Source organism: Acipenser ruthenus, chromosome 6 (assembly GCF_902713425.1).
Source record: "Acipenser ruthenus chromosome 6, fAciRut3.2 maternal haplotype, whole genome shotgun sequence".
Classification (NCBI taxonomy): Eukaryota; Metazoa; Chordata; class Actinopteri; order Acipenseriformes; family Acipenseridae; genus Acipenser; species Acipenser ruthenus.
Window position 1 is genome coordinate 15,132,280 of NC_081194.1, and position 19,060 is coordinate 15,151,339.

The following is a 19,060-nucleotide window of genomic DNA, read 5'->3' on the forward strand; positions in this document are numbered from 1 at the left end:
CCATGACATGGCCCTAGAACATATCATTTTAACTACCATCATTTTAACTTACTTATTTCCTCCAAAGGGCCCTTGTCCATATTCTAACTGAAGATCCTGTAAGAAAAGAGAGAAATGAAAAAGAAATGTTTGAACATAAGAAAGGTTACAAACGAGAGGAGGCCATTCGGCCCATCTTGCTTGTTTGGTTGGCAGTAGCTTATTGATCCCAGAATCTCATCAAGCAGCTTCTTGAAGGATCCCAGGGTGTCAGCTTCAACAACATTACTAGGGAGTTGGTTCCAGATTCCAGATATGTTTATCATCAAGTTGATCATTTTTTTTAGCACGTCTGATTTTAAAAGGTTTAAATCCTCTGGGGGCTCCCGAGTGGCGCATCCAGTAAAAGCACTCGCGTGAAGTGCAGGATGCGCCATAATAGTCTGGACGTCGCCAGTACGAGTCCAGGCTATTCCTTTGCCGACTGAGGACGGGAACTTCCAGGTGGTGGCGGCGCACAATTGGCTGAGTGCCGTCCGGGGGGAGGTAAGGTTAGGTCGATCAGGGTGTCCTCGGCTCACCGCACACCAGCAACCCCTGTCGCCTGGCCGGGTGCCTGCAGGCTTGCCTGTAAGCTGCCCAGAGCTACGTTGTCCTCCGACGCTGTAGCTCTGCGTGGCTGTATGGTGAGTCTGCAGTGTGTAAAAAAAGCAGGACGCTAACGGCACACGCTGTATAAAATTAAATGAAAAAAACTCATCTGTATTGAATATTTGAAGCAAGTACACACAGGTTAAAATCACACAATGTTAAAATAAAAGTACAAAAAGTATAAAATAAAGTACAAAAAAGCATATTGAGTTATTAAGGAAGAAAATATATTCTGGTATATAAAATAGCAATCCACAGAATCTAATCATAACAGTGATATTAGCTATTAAAGGGGATGAAAGGGTTTTCGAATATTGAATACGCTGGAGAGTCAGAAAATAAAATCAAAATAAAACACATGCACAAAAAGAACTACTGAGTAAAAACACATGCACAAAAAGAACTACTGAGTAAAAACACATGCACAAAAAGAACTACTGTAGTAATGCATTTTATTTTTTAATTGTCATTGTTTATAATAAAAAAAAAACATTATTGGATGGCTTGTGTTACCTCCGTTTTACAGCACTAATCAAACTGCCTTTGTGTTAACGAAATATCAGCTTTATCTTAAATAATGTATTATTTTTCTTAAGATTTTGTATCACTTTCTGTTCAGCCACATATCCTGGTGACTCTTTAAAACTCAGTATTTGGTACTTACTGTTGTAATTCTTGCATGCAGTGGAGGTGCAAGGTGCCAGGTTAATGGTTGCATTCTGGTGTACCGGATGTACTTGGAGATTAGACATGATTCTTAGAGCTCTTATTTAGAAATCTTTTTTTCTGACATGCCATTTATCCATAAAAAAGCAAACAAAACGGTCACAGGAGAAACTGTGGTTGGTACAATGATAATGAAATGAGAAGTGGAGCCCCATGTTTCTCGCAAGTACGAAATAAAACGAAATGCAACATATAAAACGAAAAATCATTATAAAGCAAACATAGAATGACATTTTTAAATTGGGAGGTTTATACAAAAAATGCTTTAAATAAATACTTGCAATTGTAGTTGTCAAGGCTCAGCCATTACCATAGACACTGTCTGAAGGGAAAGGGAAGCTCTGACTAGCACTTGCGCAAATGTATAATTTGGACCAAGTCATTTTTTTGGAATTCAAATTGTGTTGGAAGAGAAGAGACATTTGTTTCTAAAATGCCTAAACCACACAACAATTAAACAACACTGCAAAGAATTTAATTATGAGGGGATGTATTCAGCTGACTGTGACCAAACAATGATGTGCAGATTTTGCAACCATCGTCTGGAATGGGTCGAAAGATACCATCGTTAAGCACTAGCTGTTTATTCCTTTGGGGGAAAATATGGCTTGTTTGCTTGTATTTTGTATTAGTGTGCTAATTCTTTGTTTTACTTCAAGTGGTGCAAACTTTGCACTGGAGCAAATGCTGTTTTGGTTTTGAATGGATTTAAATGAATGAATCTGCTTTGCTTAATGTTTAAATACTGAGAAACCACAAGCTTGTTGTATACTGCTTCAGTGCAATGGGATTGAAATACAAATCCTATCGTTTTTTTAATGGGTAGATTGCTGTATGTGCAATTATGACAGCCCCACAATAGTAGATATATATATATATATATATATATATATATATATATATATATATATATATATATATATATATATATATATATATATATATATATATATATATAGTATTTACTGTAAATAGACAGTTCATTCTCAAAGAGTGCGGGGCTTTATGTATGTTACCGTTACTGTCGCTAATGAGAAATTATGGGAACTAAATTTTTCTGTGCTAGGTCTGTATGTTGGTGTAAAAAAAAAGCAGATCATGTTTAATATATATTATGTATATGGTTAAAAAATGATGTATACTTTTATATACTTCTATTTGAGTTACTTTATTAATGTGTATCTAATACAACTAAATAAAACAACATTTTAGCGGATAAAACTAACCAAATTTGTGAAAAACAAAACGGAAAAAATCATAAAAAGATAAAAAGAATTTCACGGGGCTCTAATGAGAAGCAATCTCTAAAATGATCTGCATGTACTTTTACTCCAGTACCCCTGCAAATCCACAGTATAACATGTTTTAGATAAATGAAAATGAAACTGAATAAACAGTATTAATCATACAGGAATAACAAGTCTAATAAACATGACCAGGGATCGGCAACTTGTCCGTACATGGACACGCATGTCCGTGGTGGCATTGAACACATCTAACACACACACACATAATTGTATATAACTTCCGTTTTGTTTGTCCATGGACAAGACATTGTTTTTAATTTTTTTTTTTTGGTCTGTCACCAAAAAAAAAAAAATCTGTCTTGTATAACAGTCTCCATTATAATTAGCTTTGGCTATACTTGGACTTGCATTGTCCAGGTACACTATTAATATTATGCGTTATCTCCCTGGCTGTGGAATATTAAGCACCTATCTATTTCCGCAGTTCTAGGACCATGATATGTATGCAAAATGAGCTCTAACTCTTTCCAGCACAACACAAGAGATAAACAGTCCCTGAAAGCTGGGTCCACTTATCTGCATTCTTTTTTTTTTTTTTTTTTCTAAAGCTAAGAGTGGCTGTCAGGCTTCTCAAAGCTGAAGTGACTACAAAAATATAACAGAAAGGACAACTAGAGGTCAGAGAAGCCAATTCCAGGTCTGCATTGCAAAAATAGACATTTAAAACTACATCATTTAAAAAGCACATTAGAATGAAGTCTAGTTAATCCAGCGCAAATACAAAATACATAAGTAGCCTATTAATTTGTTTTTAAAATCTATGTTATCTTTTTCATACTGGTCTTGTGGCATACAGTATTTGTCATAAACCTACATTGTGTTAGTTATCTAGTGGCATGCAGGACTTCACTGTGTGGCAACAATATGTTTGAGGATGGAAAACAGATTAGAGATTAAAAATAAATAACTAAAAAGGGTGGCAGGGATGAAGAAATAAGTGGAAATAAAGTTGTACTATATAAAATAAAGAAAAATAGGGTGTCAATAATCAAAACCTAGTTGTAAAAAACAAGGACCATTATACTTGGTACAAGACCATAAAAAAAAAAAAAAAAAAAAAGCAGCTTTTAAGGAGAGAAGAGGATGGCAGTTCATATTTCTGCAAATAACTGAAATTAAAAAGGTTTCCATAAACCAAAATTGTAATAAACCTTGAGCACACACTTCCAAAGTTATGCACTCCATCTCCTTATCCAAAGTGGGATTTGTCAACATGTATCTAATCTATTGGCCCAATTGCAGTAACACAGGGTGTTTGGAAAATACAAATGTGGATCAATTTAAATTCTGATTCATTGTTGATGAAGTCCTTATCAAATTAATATAAATATTTATCCTTATTCAATTGCACTAAATGTGTATTTTCCTAAAATGCCCTCCCCATCCCAATCTAAAGATTTGCTGGATTCTATGCGACACATGTCAGCTCCTGCCTTCAACCACATATATCATTTCTATGTGGGATGTCAGCAGCTTTACTCCCAGACGCCTGATTCAGTAGAAGAATGCCCCTCCAGAGTGGATCAAACATTATGCAACAGCTGGAAAAAATACAGTATCAAACCTTAGATCCACTGAAAAATGTATACTGCTCATGTATAGAAAAGGGCTTGTAACCAGGTCTCCAGTTCAAATCCTGGCTCACTCACTGTGTGACCTTGAGCAAGTGACTTAACCTCCTTGTGGTCCGTCTTTCGGCTGAGACGCTGTTGCAAGTGACTGCAGCTGATGCATAGTTCACATGCCCTACAAGTCGCCTTGGATAAAGGCGCCTGTTAAATAAACAAATAATAATAATAATAATAATAATAATAATAATAGCAGCTGCAATAGTTAAATTTGGTGTTGAAATGTCTGCTTGACGTTTATGTTCATTCCTGTTAAGGTCACATCACATCAATTCTGCTCCATTTACCATTTAGCCAAAAAATTGATCATATAATTTGGCGACATTAACTGAAACAAGTTAGAATGGAACATGGGAAGGGGGGGTGGGGTCCAGTTATTAATGTTATGAATTCATATTCAGTGTGACCCTCAGTAATGTCATTAATATAACAGTGTCATTGTTGTAGTCTGTATAAACATTTCCATTGGGATTGTTATTTAATATAGTTGTATATGTAATGTATTTTTTTTTTTTTTTTAAGTAAGTAATGTTTGTTCTGGGCTCTTAATATTTTTTATATTTCAATTTTTTTAATTTAGTTTTTAGCTGACTGATGTTAAAGTATAATTCACTGCACGAGTCAGAATTTACTGTAAGTCACCATTGTGTTGATTTATTTCTGTTATGATTGTATTTTTCCTAATAATTTATATAATTATATTTCTGCCATTTTTTTATATATGTGTTAACTTATCCTACTTATGTTGTTCTTTTTAGTAGGCTGTGGACAAAGTTTGAACCATACATGTAGTTACTGTGTTGCTTATATTTGTTTACTGTCTAGCAGGACCCCCTTGTAAATGAGGCCTCAGTCTCAATGGGTAAATCTTCTGGATGTATAAATAAATAAATATTAAAAAAAACACCTGACATTTATTGTAAGACCTAGTTTTTGTACAGTAGTTCAAAGTAACATTACAGTTAAAACGTAAGGCTGTACTTAATGCATTTTGTACTGTTTTTCTATCAAAATGCACACTATATTTACAGGAGGCTCCATCAAATTCTGCAAAGACAAAATATGTTTATTTCTATTATATACTTAATTAATACATAAACACATTGCCATGAGATTTACAGTCTTTTTTATTTTAAAATATTGCAGCAATAACCTCATATAAGAATTTCATTTCTATTATAAACATATTTGACAATCTTCATGTTTTAATAGTTTCACAAATTGATGGATTGTGCATGTTGTGGCAGAATGAGGGTACTGGCCTGTGTATATGTGTGTTTTGTAGTGGTGGTGGGGAATTAAAGGGTTAATTCACCAGCACTTTAAAAACATGTGAGAATGTGGTGGAGGGTTTAATTGATTAAGTGGGTGTAAACTGCTGCACAGGTGTGTGTATATAAGGGAGCACTGAGAGTACAGGTTTAGTTGGTGTTAGGATTCTGGAGAGGGTAGATCTCTGATCCTGTGTGTGCGAGATCTGTTTTTGTTTAAACTGTTTATTTTGTTTGTTTTATTTAATAAATACGTGCCGTAGCGCTTTTCCCTGCACATCCTGACTCTGAGTCTCCTTACCCCGGTCAGCCTGTCACAATGTCCAATAAATAACTAATATCGCTTCTGTTCAAATCAAGTAAAAAAAGTATATTTTTTTCATATCGCGTTTAAATAAAAAAAACAAATGTAAATATGGTAAACAGCAAACTAGGTTTGCAACACTAAAAATTGAAATAAAAAACATCCTTACATTTTTTAAGACATCCCAAGAAGTACTGTACACTCTTGACCACAATGTTAATTTTATAAATTTTATAAAGTCTATTTTTTCTAATCTGCTAATACCTTAGCGACTATGATTGTTGTAACTTTACTACATTGCTGCTATTAAATGTCAGGTTCATGTATTAAGAAAGCAACATCACTTATTTGCCAGTTTTGGGTTTCTTTGTAACCAATAGAAGATCAGCTTTTCCAACACAGTTAGCCAATCAAAAGTGATAGGGGTGGGATTTCTGCAGTTCAGTTTTCAGAAACTTGCGTGGATCTCTAGAAATAAACCCGTAGTGTCTTTCTAGCAACAGAACAAATATAGGACAAATAAATAAATAAATAAAAACTACTTGTCCGACGGTCAAAGTATAACGGCAAGACTTGTTGTCCCTCACACAAACCTTGTTGTCCTGGGCGTTAGGCGATACAAATTGCACACCCCTAAGTGTGTACTGTATTTATTGAAAGTACTTGTGACTTCAAGGTAATGTTGCATTTTTTACTCACCTAAAATAAGTTTTATGCACATAGTATCTAAATTGGAGAGTAAATTACTCAACTGACCCTTATCTGGAACACTGACTAAATGTACTTTCACCATATTTCATTATTATTCATTATTTTTGCCAATAGAATAATTTTATGAACCTGTCAATTATACACTATGTCTGCCCTTGAATCACCAATTCAAGTTGGCTTTTACTAAACATAACTGCATCCTTCATGTTGATTTCTGGGATCACTTCTATTCTAAGCTTAGCACCCACAGTCCTTGAAATGCAAACAGACAGTTGAAAAAAAAAAAAAAAAAAAGTTACAAATCTCATAGTTTTTGGCTTACACAGGGAAGGTTCTTTAGTTTGCCATTAATAAACCACCCATGCATTCTGTGTCTGTTAGGATGTACTAGGTCTCTACATTTACTGGTTCCCTTGTCAAAATACACACATGCTTGACCAGTGGTCTGTTTTAAACAAAGTCTGAATTAACTCAAAGTCAAAGCACTTTTATGCCTGTGAAACCCGAAATCAGAACAGGTTTTCTTTCAGCCCTCTGGGAACTGAAGCTTTCCAAATGTTCTGTGAAAGATTAACTATGTCTGCACAGTGACATATAACCACCTGATTTATGTGGTATAAAGCTGGTAAAAATAGTTAAACATAGTTAATGTATATCTTGCCACCATGTACCATCATCATTTAAATGTATTTATTTTTAAATGGCAAACATCAACATATGACACTGCATAAACAATAGACATTGTTCTCCTAACCCACTGCTCCAGAACAAACTACCACTACAGTCACAAAAATGACCACCATATAGTGATTTTAACATGTAACTGAGAAATGTCTTGGTCATACCTAATGGTTTGTATTACCCAACTAAAAATAATTTGTGCGTGTAAGGGACAGCAACTTTCAGTAATGTATGCACTGTTAAACCTCAAGACTTTTGTCTTTCTATGCTTGAAAATTACATTGTCCTTTTCGAGAAAACTCATTTTTGGATTATGAATGTCAGATACAAAGTTTGAAAATGCATCACTTGCTCTGCCAAGTATACAACAGCTACATTCCAGATTTCAGTATCAGTCATCATGATCCTGATACTGACAACCTCCACACCATATAAAACAGGATATCATTACAAATGACCATGACTAGTTTATTCAAATGTGAAAGCAGTTCTGAAGACAGAACCCCCTTTTGCTCAAGTAATCAGAATTCCTGCAAAAGTAGGTCACCAAAATCTACATTCTGATATACAGAAATTATAAAAAAAATTGTTCTAACGAATGTCAAAAACACGTTTTATCACAGTTGGATGAGCAGTTCTCCAAAAGGATGTAAAACAAAACCGCTACTGAAAACCCTGAACAGCCAGCTTAACATCTGTGTAAACCCGATTTCAAATGCATTTTTGTATAACAACCTATGGTAAGCTTCATATGTAAAGTACAACAATTGCAAATTAGCTGTGCAGCAATAACATTATAATCTCAAAATACATACATTTTTAACAGTTTGAGGATGAATAAAAATAGCTATTTTGGTGTCAGCAAAGCCATTGCAGGTTCTTAGGATAAGCTATGGTTGTGCTAGTGAAACTGTAAACAGAGTGCTTTGTGATCAAAATACCTTATTTAAAAAAAACACCTTATTTAAAAAAACATTACAACAGCATAACACTGAAAATCAAGACTAAAACAACCCACAGCTTGAAATGAAGTTTGGACAACAATGTGATTCACAAACATTTAGATCAAGAACAAAAATATTTATAAGGTATTACAGTTGCCACCACTTAGAACGGGCGTGTTTGTGTAAACATGATTCACCCGCAGTAAGCAATGGGCAATTTGGTCAGCATGCTTTCCACTCAACTATAGAAACCCCAGCTTTTTTGAAGCAACTTTGCATTGTTTGCTGACTGACAGAGTTCCAAGCATGCTTTAGCAAGCGCTCGGCATCCAAGAGACATTTTATTTACATTGAACTTTCGTGCTGATGCTCATCGTGTTTCTCTTTCCAGCCATGCTTACTGTTGCAGTCAGTGCTTTTTTTTCAAACTGTAAACCTGACACTGCATACAGGGATTAAGAACATAAGAAAGTTTACAAAACGAGAGGAGGCCATTCGGCCCATCTTGCTCGTTTGGTTGTTAGTAGCTTATTGATCCCAGAATCTCATCAAGCAGCTTCTTGAAGGATCCCAGGGTTCCAGACTCCCACAATTCTGTGTGTAAAAAAGTGCCTCCTATTACAGGGGTAATCGCTCAGTAACGAGGTGCAAACAGTGGATTGATCGATCTGTCAAGCTTTTACTACAATAAAGTGCTGCCTTTTGTTTTGAAATCTATGTGAATGGCAAGGTAATGAAGTGAAAACAGCAGACTGGTGGATTAGTAAAATCGATTACTACAGTATACGCACTGTGTTTGTTATTTAAACCTACACGAATGGCACATAACAAGATCCAAAACAGCTGAGTTTGCCCGAAATATACGACGTGCTTAACATGGTATAAACAATGCCTTTATTATTGAAATCAATGGGAATAGCATACGGCAAACGCTATTTGTCCGATATATATGGCTGCCCAAAATAACCCTGTACGGTGTAAGTGGTGGATACTGTATGAAGATAGCAAACAGAAGAATGACAACACAAACGGAAAGCAGACAAACACTCAAAAGGTGAGAAATACCAGATTAGATCTTGCAGTGTAGTATATTTCTTCTGAACAGTCCAAAAAATCGTCACTGTCGGGCTGTTTAGCGGACAGACCAAAAAATTCAAGTTATTTACATCAAGACCAAAGCCTCGAAAGAACAAAAAGGCTGAGGACAAGCTAGCCTAAATAGTTTGGCAGACAACCAAAGCTAAATTACATTCAGCAGAACACTTATTTAAAGCTACATTAAATGCCCCATCACCAATCAAAAATGAAAATGAAAAGAACAAGAAGAAATTAGTATGACAATTAGGTGTGACAAGAAAAACATAAGTATAAAGGTAGCAAACAAAGGAATTAGCAAAAACCTACTTTTAGCTACACTGACCAATGACATTCATTTCAAGCCAATTGCAAGTATTTACGCTACAACAATAATTCATGAACTTACCTTGTTAAAATTCAAAGTTTAAATGTACCAGCAGATAATTTCTTTATTACACTAAGCAAGAGATGCTTGTGTAGCTTCATTTAAATACAAAAGCAATGCAGTAACACAACAGTACAGCTTAACCTCCCCCTCCCCCAACTTTTGGTTTCTATTGCCTGTAAACCAAAGCAAAATGACTGCAATTTTACACAGCAGCCAAATTTAAGCTATTTAAGGAATTAAAGAAATTAATAAAAAATAATAACGCACATCAACTTAGCTTGGTAAACTCTAAATTACCATCAGGATTTGTTTTGTAAATTTCAAAAGAGCTACAGTACAAACCCCCACAAAATACAAAACCCATATGCAATGCAAGGAGCCATGTTACAGCGTGCAGGATACTTACGAGTTCATGGTGTGGCTCAGTTTCCTTTCTCAAAGGGGGATCAAATTTAACCTGTCCAACTGCATAGGAAAAACATATTTTTACATTGCAAATCTTTTATAAAAAAAAAACAAAAAAAACAAGCAGGGAGGCAGAAACTAGCAGTGTACACCCAAAGTGGTGATTTTTATATTGGCCACAGAAATTCCACCTCGCTCAGACTCGGAGACCAAATGGTAACATATGAGGAGTTCATTACACATGCCATATATCCATGAGTTTATAAACAGGAAATGTGTGATTAAGAACACATGACAGGATAATGTACCTATATTATGCACATTTAGAGGGCATGAAGTATTCCTTTAAAACACAAACTGTATCTAACAGGTAAAATGGCCTTCAACTGTACTTAAAATGGAAACCTACAATTGTATGATGCTCCCTCAAATCCAGGTTATTTTATTAGATGGATATTGGCTTGATAATCTTTTTCTGCACAATAAAGCACTCCTGAATCTGGTCAGGGATGGCTTGATGGACAGCAACTAATTATTATGAATCGCTATAACAGAGGGAAATGGGAAGCCAGCAAACTACTTTAATTTAGACAGCTAAGATAAATACTAGCCGTTAGGAAAGAAAATGCTGTTCAGAGTCTGACTGCACGTCTCGTGCTTTGCTTGAGAGTGTGTATTGATGAAAGGCAGACAGGAGTTTGAGTTTAAAGAACTTTCATGTACCATAAAACACTGCAGTTACAATCTTTTAAAGATGAAGTGCTTCATAGTATTTTTAAATAAAAACATTAGTATGCAATATCTCATTGTTTCCAAAGATTCTGCTTCCACTGAAATAGGCTGCCACTGGCTTTGCCATTTAACCAAATACAAGAGTATTTTCATTTCCAATGAGGGAGCTTACAGTTTATCTCAGAGCGTGTCTTCTCTTCCCTCGCGTTTCTACTTGTTGAGTGAATTCTGTGAGGTACACCAACAGGAGGCTGAAATAAAAATACAGGGTTACATTGAGCTCATTCCCACTCACCAGGGTAGGTAGTACTGCTGAAATAATTACATTGAAGTCCTTTAAAGATTTGATATTTAGCCAGCCAATTGTTCCACAAATGTGATACTAGTAATCCTTACATTTTTCCAACCTACCTCTGCCATTTCAACTGTATGTACATTACTATCTAAAGACTACCTAATATTATACCAGACTAAATAAAACAGGTCAGATAAATTACAAATACAGCACCAGGTGAACTGAACAGCATTCTAAAAACCCTTACATTTTGCTGGTTGTCCATAAATATCTATATTATTTAACATTTTTACTGTTCAGTATACTACTTTTTAGTAAGTTCCAATTACTCAAAGAAAGTATGCATGCAATATAAACAAAACAAGCAGCTTATCCTACAAAACACTAGACATACATCCTTCTCCTTCCAGATACAGGTACAATTCATGCATTTTATTAATCCTTATTTTCTGCTACATATCCAAATGCTTTACAGAAATATTCAGGCAATACATTCTTAAATCCTCAAGACAAGTATTAATGGCAGATTAAAATCAGACATTTAAGACCACAAAAAGGGCTAAAATACATGCAATTCCAAGACAAACACAAAAACTCAAAGATGACATTTGTACTATGTGCATTTGATCTCATTCTGTATATGCCCAGGGTCGATTACATTATCTTCATTATGTTACTAACTCACCTGCAACTACGACTTTAGCTACAAGTCCATAATTAAGACATGCTTTAGATTTAAATCTTTCTTCATCAATTTAAATGCCTACATATGCAATGAAATCTATTATACATAAATACAGTGGTGAAAAATAACCATCATACATCCCAGTCCTAGCATTAACTAAAGCATATAGTTGGTTGTGTATTCTTCAATTTTTTCCTCTCTAAATTCCATTAAACTTTTGTCTTCATGGGGCCTCTTCCCTGACATGGTAATAAAAGCATTTGAATACTACAGCAGCTGCAGAAAGGTAATTTAATCTGGATTCATAACTCAGTTTACTTATGCCCACAATGTACAGTATCTTTCAACTTTTCAATTGTCTTAATTCAGAATGCTAAAGATCAATATTAAAAGACAATAACCTTTAATAACATTCTTAATTTTCAATTATTAAAAAGTAAACTGCAATACCAAATATGAATAAACCTCCTTATAAATCACACCTGGCTCTAAACAACTTTTTGCCAACTGTGTGACCACAATCATCGTTACTGCAAGAATACAGACAACCAACCAATTGTTGAATATCTACAGAATCTCTTTATTCCTAGTTTGTCCTGTTGTACATACAGTTGTTTTCAATCCACACATGATTGAAAAGAATATAAAAACAAGCATGAATCATCTGAGTTCTGTCCTCCAAACATTGTTGTGATGTTCCCTAAAGGAGACAATTATTTACAGCTCAATTCCAACAAGACCCCCAAAAAATGTTTCCTGTATACCAAAGTTACATGCAAAGGCTGCTCACCCAGAATGTTTTAAATCATAAGATGTTACCTGCTGTTGGCATGTAGGTAAATAAATAAATAAATAAATAAATAAATACAATAAATAAATAAATGTACAGGACAGTTCAATTACACACTTAACTTACTATTTGCTGTCTGTTTTAATGCATTGTAACAATTTAGTCTAATATTCTCTGTATTATCAGAACGCACATTATTTAGGGATACTGATTAATCGCGTAATTAGGCATTGGGAATGGAATTGGCATTTTGGGAATGGAATTCTGCTTTGCAACTGCACCTTTAAAAAAAAAAAAAAAAAAAACTGCGTAAACACTCTTTTACCGCCGTTATTCTCCTATAAAAAATAATGGATTGCTTGAAAAACGACACTGCCCAGAAGCCCAGCGATGACGCTTGTATAAAACGCTTCTGTAAATTTATTTGCATCATTTGATAACGAGAAAACAGGTGGTTTTGTGTGCGTTACGCTGATGGACTGTCTGTCCCTGTTGCGGCGCTGCCTGTGTGCTGTGTGAGTCGAGTTGTTTAAAAAAGCAACTAGCTGTTTTGGGAGAGTTTTATTCTGTGGAATAATTTTGGAGTTGTATATACAGAAAAGTACCTGAAAAAAAAAAAAAAAACGATCGTCAACCACCAGATTAAAAAAAACAAAACTTAAATTTACGTATTCATTTAGTTTTATTATCGGAAATCCGTTACTCCGTCACCCGCTCAACACAAGGAAACGACGCGGTGGTTGAGGGGAAACCTTTAGCTTTAACTTATTATTTCTAATTTATCATTTACTTCTTAATAATAGTACATACTCAGAGTGATTTTTAGTTTTTTTTTTTTTTTTACTCATGTTGCAATAACATGGCTCTCTCTACTCTAGCTAGTAAGAACAGAACATTGTGAAAATTGTAGATTCAACGAGTGGACCAATAAATACTTATTTAAATACAACATGAAAAGGCATTCTGAAACCAAACAAGAAGCTTTTGGGAATACGTATCCAGAGGGCACAGTAGTTAGAAGCTCAAAAGCAGAAGCGCTGATCTCTTGAAGAAGACGAAGACGAAGAAGAACGACTATTAATATGTCACATACATTTTAAAATGTTTGTAATGATACTCTGTTAAATTCTCACACTGTTCTATTATTAAAGTACTGTTCATATGGTAAAATGTGTAAGTCTTGTTCAATATATGAACATTATGTTATATAATATTTATTATTGCTTAATGTGCAGAGTAAAATACTCTGGCCCGCCAACGCCTAACTTTTTTCCAATCTGGCCCCCATAAATTAAAAAAAACAACTAGTTGAAGAGTCCTGCTCTAACCAAGGCACCTCTATCTGTCCAGGGTATACGAGAAACACATGCAAGCAGTTTTACAGCAAGTACAGCATAAACCAGTCTGCGTTGTTGCAGATGAAACTACAGATGGGAGACAAGTGTCCTGCTCATTGTATTTAATTTGTAATTTAATGAAAATTGTATATTTTTGTAATAATGCCCCTTTATTTGTTGACTGACCTACAGTACATTGTTACTAATGGACTGCTTTAAGAAAGATTTTCTTCCTAAAAACTACAGTATCTCAGGGACTTAATTAAAAAAACAAATTAAATATATTTAATGTGAAAATGTTACTTATGTTCAAATTATGTTGTTAATTCTTAATGAATTGGTAAAAACGGAATTTGCCATTCCCAGAATGGAAAATCAGGAGCCCTAATTATTGATAATACAGTTCGAACACCACGGGAAGGAAGTTTCTATTAAAACTGTTAAATTGTCATATATACTCCAAAGGACTTCCTTTTTTAATTATATAACTTCAGTTTGCATTCTTCGCTCGAGAAAATTAATTCAGGACTGAAAGGGTTAAAGGGAAAATTATGCTATTATAATAAACCTTTCCTTATGAAATAACTTCAGCTGATGTATAGCAAACACATGGCAGTTGATAGAAATAGCTCACCCACAGCATCCTTTTTTTAAAATACCTACCTTGTTTTTAAAATGGAAGAAAAAAGCAACTGTTGACGGGAATTACAAATGTTAGAAGTATAATGGAGACCATTTATTTGCCCCCCATACACTCAAATGCTATATTTAATCTCTGTTTTAAGTAGGATGTTATTTCAAGGTTAAAGTTTGGCTGTACTGTGTCAACATCCAGCAGGCAGCTACATGCAATATCAGAAAAATACATAAAAACGTACATATATAAATTATATGTAATACAAAATTGAATCCTAGAACATTATTAAGTCCTACTTTTTTATAACTAATAAAAGGGTGGCTTGAAGTTTCTGATGGGCTGTGATTGTACACATGTTCTTAGGTATCAATAATACAACTCAAAACATAAGTGGTCAGCCACAAAATCACATATACAGTAATTCCCATCGTGAAAAGATAATCTACACTTTAAATATTTGTTTTGTTAGAAATCTCTTAATTCATGTAGTCTTCTAAAGATCAGTGCATTTGCCTGAACAGCTCCCCCCCCCCCCACTGTGGCAAAACAACCGCTAACAAAACAAACCTGGCTCTCAGCTGGAGCACTAAGAACATAAGAAAGTTTACAAACGAGAGGAGGCCATTCGGCCCATTTTGCTCGTTTGGTTGTTAGTAGCTTATTGATCCCAGAATCTCATCAACCACCTTCTTGAAGGATCCCAGGGTGTCAGCTTCAACTAACAGTACTTTGTGTGGAACAAACACTAGCTCTCTTATTCAAGTTTTGGTTTCTTTTTGTTACTTCTGTTTCCTTACGCCTCTATACCCCCATCACAAAGCTATCGGCTAAGCCATTTCTATCGAGGTGTCATCAACTTTAACAAGGACAGCAGTGTGGAGTAGTGGTTAGAGCTCTGGACTCTTGACCGGTGGGTCATGGGTTCAATCCCAGGTGGGGGACACTGCTGCTGTACCCTTGAGCAAGGTACTTTACCTAGATTGCTCTAGTAAAAACCCAACTGTATAAATGGGTAATTGTATGTAAAAAATAATGTATAAAAAAATAATGTAATTGTATGTAAAAATAATGTGAGATCTTGTAACAATTCTAAGTCGCCCTGGATAAGGGTGTCTGTTAAGAAATAAATAATAATAAATAATAACAAGCAGTTAACCAATTGACTATTATCCATAATTCGTTAAGGAAAGCAAGCAGTGGATTTTTCGTGGGCGTGCACACATGCGGGAACTCGTGACATCTAGTGGTGAACCCATTACACTGCAGCCAGGGAACAAGCTCTTAATCTCACACTAAGTTTGATTCTGCACCACAGTAATCATATTGGTCCGCTTTTAAGAATCAACCGCTTATAAAAGAATCAAAACACCCGGGACTGATGTGATTCTTATAAACGGAGTGCACTGTATAATCAAGGTAGACAAGACTTCCACCAACAATAAACCCTCCCTAAAATGTATAGCCTACAGAACTGCCAAAGTGACTCAAACTGATTTTAATGTTCATTGTTAAGGTTAACATATTGGCCTTTCAATATTGCACTGTACATACAGAACCATTTTCAACTGCATAGTGCCGAAGGCAAACTGCATCTGAAAAATACTGAAGGTCAATGGTAGAGAAAAAAACAGATTCACAGATTCAGGTCAGTAACATTATTACAGTATAACCTTTGCAGACATTTGTCAATGATGTGTGTTTATTTCAAGCATCTCTTTAAAACTATTTTTTAAATCACTTTTCTATATTAATGTGTAATATTCAGCAATTCATTCATTCCGACTTTCAAAGTACTTGGGCTATTTAAAAAAAAAAAACACAAAATCTTATCTAATCTTAATGTCAAAACTTCTTGTACGCACAAACGTATCAAACTGGCCCATTAATGTAATCCATCTACACATGTCAAATTAGCATCCACAGTCCTTGATACAAGAAGAAACATTGAGAAGGTCACATACTAGATACTCAAAGTAAAAACAAGAAAGGTTTTATAAAAAGGCTGTAAATAACTACTACACCTTCATGTATTACAATTTAAAATAACAATGTTAAGCTTGTTTTAAGTTTCAAAATGACTAAATCTGCTCTTCATGAACTGATTAGTGTATTCCCTCCTGTTGTGAGAACATATGTTGTAAAGCAGGCTTCTTTCTGGGACTTGAGCTTGCTAAACTTGCTGCTCTTTTCAAAGCTCTTGGCCGACTTGAAATCTCGTGACAGGCACTACGTGAGCAGTCCTTCTGTCTTGCCTCTCAGAAGCAGTGATATGGAGGCTGGTGCCAAAAAAGGGGCGAATTAGGTCTCCAAAATAGAACACAGCGCCCTCAGAGTACACTACTGACAATTTGCATGTATTTTTTTAATTTTTTTTTGTAGCTCAATTAACGTTTCTTTTCATTTAAAGAGAATTGACACAAATTAAGCAATTATACAATAGTTATTATTACATACAGGACTTAAAAATAAGCAAAAACAGTACTTCAGGGACCAAAAAAATATACCTTATTGTAAAATATTATATAAATAAGGCAGATTGGATACTCATGATGACATATTTACACTGCATTGCATAACTTCTTGGAACTGATGTCCATGCAAAAGGTTTAATGAAATGTAGGCAAGTGATTCCCAAGACTTCATTAACCCAAATGATCAGAAGCATGAACTTGTGAATAGGACAAACCAGACCGCACAGCATGCCAAATTCACTCTCATGTAAATGGAACTTTAAGACTATGGATCCTACATAGAAATTAGTGCAATTTGTTTTTTACTGCAAGCTACAGCCCCAAAGGTCCAAATGTGAATACATGGAATGTTAACAGACCAGATGAAGTTTACAGCTGCACCAGCTCTTATGAGGCTTAGTGTGTCAGTACACTAGCATGTTCGAAGACCACTCTACCCACAACAGGCAATTACTTTTACAAGCATGAATTAAAATAAATAAAATAACTCATGATCAGAAATATAAATCTGACTACTGGATGCAAAGGCATGGCGACAGGTGTTACCATTAAAGAATCAAATAAGGTCTCAGACATTTGTTATATTTACGGCACAGTACACTCAACCTCTATTAAAATGGGGGAAGCTACATCATTTCCAAAACTACCTAAGATTTACCTAGCTTATTAATAATATTGTTTGTCCTTAACATACTTTTTTTACCCCTCAAACCCTCACAAACTATCAAGACCAGGTGGTATTCATAGTAGATTTAAAACAGCTGTTAAGATGACACACACTGGCATCACTGACCATTTCCTGAACCCACATCAAACCCTGATTAGTTATTTCTCTGCCAATGTTAAGAACATAAAAAGGCCAAGGATGATGCAACATAGTTTAGGTAATAAGACAGGAGTGTATTACACCGTGCACTTCAGACAGACAACCATGGTACCTTCAGACGGGCGGCAAAACGTGGGGCTCGCCGTGCAAGAGGTGAAGCGGGAGAAAAGAACCCAAAATATTTAAACTGAATTGGGAAAAACAAATATAACGAAATGTGGAACCACAGGGAGAAGGAAAAAGTAGATGTAGAAATGAACACACAAAAAAAACAACACACACAGTATAGCATGTGTACACAGTATGAATTTGTAATATTTTACATAAACATGTTTTGCTCATGAAGAATTTAACCCTTTGTGGTCCATTTATTCAGCGCGTCAGGTCCAATTTACTTTCACACGGGCTGTTTAAAAGTATTTTTTTTTCACAGTTAAACAGGTTTAAAAAGGCACTGCATATCAACAGGACACTCAGTACTGCATCTCCAGCCCCGCCACACCCCCTGTTCGCTATATTTTTCACATACCTCTTAATAGTAGTTCATACCGATAAATCCTCTCCTGATCACTCGTTTTATCACCAAACTCCTCAATAATGCGATCCAAGTCATCATTTTATTACTATAACATCTAAAAAAAGCTCTGCAAATGTCTGATATTCTTTGAGCGCTGGATGCAGAAGCAGCTATCTTGTTTGTCTATGTCCATGTTATCTACGTGGTGCCGGGGCTATCATGAGATACGCCCCTTTTTTTCCGGCTTCTCTCGGCTCCTATCGGTCTCACTCGGCCATTGAATGGTTTTCTCGGCTTTTTCCAGAGAAAAAAAGACTAGAGACCTGTTATTGACCCAGTCGGGTCTTTTTGATGATGTCGGACAGGGTCCGACATTGGACCGGAAAGGGAAAATTGCAATGTCGGACCAGGTCTGACATAGGACTGCAAGGGGTTAAGTGGAGTACTTTCAATTTACCTATTATAGTCTTTTTTTGTTAGCTAAAAATAATATTTGCCCCAGCACCAGCTGTATGTACAAAGAAAATAGAAATTACCTCTGGATCATCATCATCAAAGTCGTGGAAAGTATTGTGGTCTGGATTGTTTGCTTTATCCAGCAGCTCAATGGCAAGTGTTCGACTCAAAGGCTGTGTTACAAAAGGATGCTGGAAGACAAGAATACTTGTCAATACAAAATCCCATTAAACTGCTCTTGA

General features: G+C 35.3%; 1 protein-coding gene across 4 annotated transcripts in view; it reads right to left on the reverse strand.

The window, feature by feature from the left end:
* map4k3a (mitogen-activated protein kinase kinase kinase kinase 3a) overlaps positions 1 to 19,060 on the reverse strand; it is a 79,516-nt gene that overhangs the window by 15,556 nt on the left and 44,900 nt on the right. For 3 of the 4 annotated variants that reach the window (XM_059025067.1, XM_034018293.3, XM_034018292.3), the window contains exons 12-15: positions 18,899 to 19,009; positions 10,977 to 11,055; positions 10,074 to 10,132; positions 53 to 96 (exon numbers count right to left, since the gene is read on the reverse strand). In XM_059025067.1, coding sequence (XP_058881050.1) covers positions 53 to 96; positions 10,074 to 10,132; positions 10,977 to 11,055; positions 18,899 to 19,009 — 293 coding nt within the window. Of the gene's footprint in view, positions 1 to 52; positions 97 to 9,267; positions 9,331 to 10,073; positions 10,133 to 10,976; positions 11,056 to 18,898; positions 19,010 to 19,060 lie in introns of all 4 variants that reach the window. The other variant, XM_034018290.3, reaches the window with a different exon arrangement.